Source organism: Dermacentor silvarum, chromosome 4 (genome assembly GCF_013339745.2).
Source record: "Dermacentor silvarum isolate Dsil-2018 chromosome 4, BIME_Dsil_1.4, whole genome shotgun sequence".
Classification (NCBI taxonomy): domain Eukaryota; kingdom Metazoa; phylum Arthropoda; class Arachnida; order Ixodida; family Ixodidae; genus Dermacentor; species Dermacentor silvarum.
Window position 1 is genome coordinate 198,214,393 of NC_051157.2, and position 1,470 is coordinate 198,215,862.

The 1,470-nt window shown below is 44.9% G+C and overlaps 1 protein-coding gene across 1 annotated transcript; it reads left to right on the forward strand.

Annotated features, from left to right (window-relative positions):
• Positions 1-486: 486 nt before the first annotated feature.
• Positions 487-1,110, forward strand: LOC119449167 (uncharacterized). Its single transcript, XM_037712351.1, has one exon. The coding sequence runs from the start codon at positions 487-489 to the stop codon at positions 1,108-1,110; it is 624 nt and encodes a 207-aa protein (XP_037568279.1).
• The last annotated feature ends 360 nt before the right edge of the window (positions 1,111-1,470 follow it).

Genomic DNA, 1,470 nt, shown 5'->3' on the forward strand with positions numbered 1-1,470 from the left:
CCAGGATATCTTTTTTCTGTCGATTGTCTCTGAGCAGCTGTTCGTGAGAGAGCAGTCAGCGTGTTAATCGATAACAAAGAAAATAGATTATTCTTATGAATTATATTTTACTTCTTTTGTCTCATGTTCTCCTGTGTGATATTTGCGATTATGATCATGCTAAGATTCGTGCTGCTACAGCGGGTATGTTTAGTTGTCTGCATTAACTCGTGCACTTGTTTGTTTTGCTCTGCACAGGTGCGTCATCTACTTAGATGAAACGTGGGTGAATGCAGGGCACACGAAGGAATACGTCTGGCAGGACAAGACTGTGAAGTCAGCTCATGATGCTTTCCTGAAAGGTCTGTCGACAGGATTGGTCGCGCCCTCGGGCAAAGGGGCCGTTTGATCCTTGTACATGCTGGGAGCAGTGCAACAGGTTTTGTCCAAGGAGCTGCTGACTACTTCCGAGCAAAAAAGGGGAACAACGCTGACTACCACTCTGAGATGGACGGAAAGTACTTCGAGAAGTGGTTCACTGACAAGCTTTTGCCAAACATTCCGGCCAATAGCATTGTAGCCATGGACAATGCTCCATACCACAGCGTAGCTCTTGAAAAAGCACCTACCAAGTCTACGCGCAAAGCTGATATTCAGCTTTGGCTCACAAAGAAAGGCGTTCCATGGTCACAGGACATGGTGAGAGCTGAGCTGCTGGAACTTTCGCGAAAGGTCAACACACCCACCATTGTGCACCGCATCGACACTCTGGCGGCTACCCATGGCCACGAAGTGCTTCGTGTACCACCATACCACTGCGAGTTCAATCCAATTGAACTTGTTTGGAGCCAAGTGAAGGGGTACATCGCAAAACGTAACACGTGTTTCACTTTGGCTGAAGTTGAAAAGCTCCTGCCGGAAGCATTGGCATCTGTAAGCCAGGAAAACTGGCAAAACTGCTGTGCTCATGTAGAGCAAGTTGAGGCCGAAGTGTGGGAACGTGACATGATTGTCGACAGTGAAATTGACCCACTTGTCTTCAGCATTTGTGATTCGTGCTACTCCTCCTCCGATGAGTCGAGTGCTCATTTCAGTGATGAAGACTTAAGTGGCATCGAGGAACTTGTTTGACTTGCCAGGAATGTGTAACCTGGCATGTGGGTGTAACTGGATGCGAGAAAGACAACAAAGGAAGAAACCTGTGCCCACCAGACCATCGATCCCATAAATAAAGTTTTCGTTTTCTAAACCATGAAAGTCGGCCTGCTGTTGTAATATTGTAATATCGCAATAAAAAAAAAACATTGTAGTGAAGAAATAAATCATGGACAAGAATTCACAAAAATGTTCCATAAATTCAGTCAGGAAACAGATGATTAAGAAATCTAGAATATGTTCTATGCGTTGATCTGCCAGAAACCAGCATTCTAAGTTACAGAAATGTTTATGAAGATTTCGATCAGTAAAAAACGATGCGTTACTCGCACCAAG

Bases quoted from the DNA above. Each gene is read 5' to 3' on its own strand.
- LOC119449167 (XM_037712351.1), top strand. From the start codon at position 487: ATGGACGGAAAGTACTTCGAGAAGTGGTTCACTGACAAGCTTTTGCCA.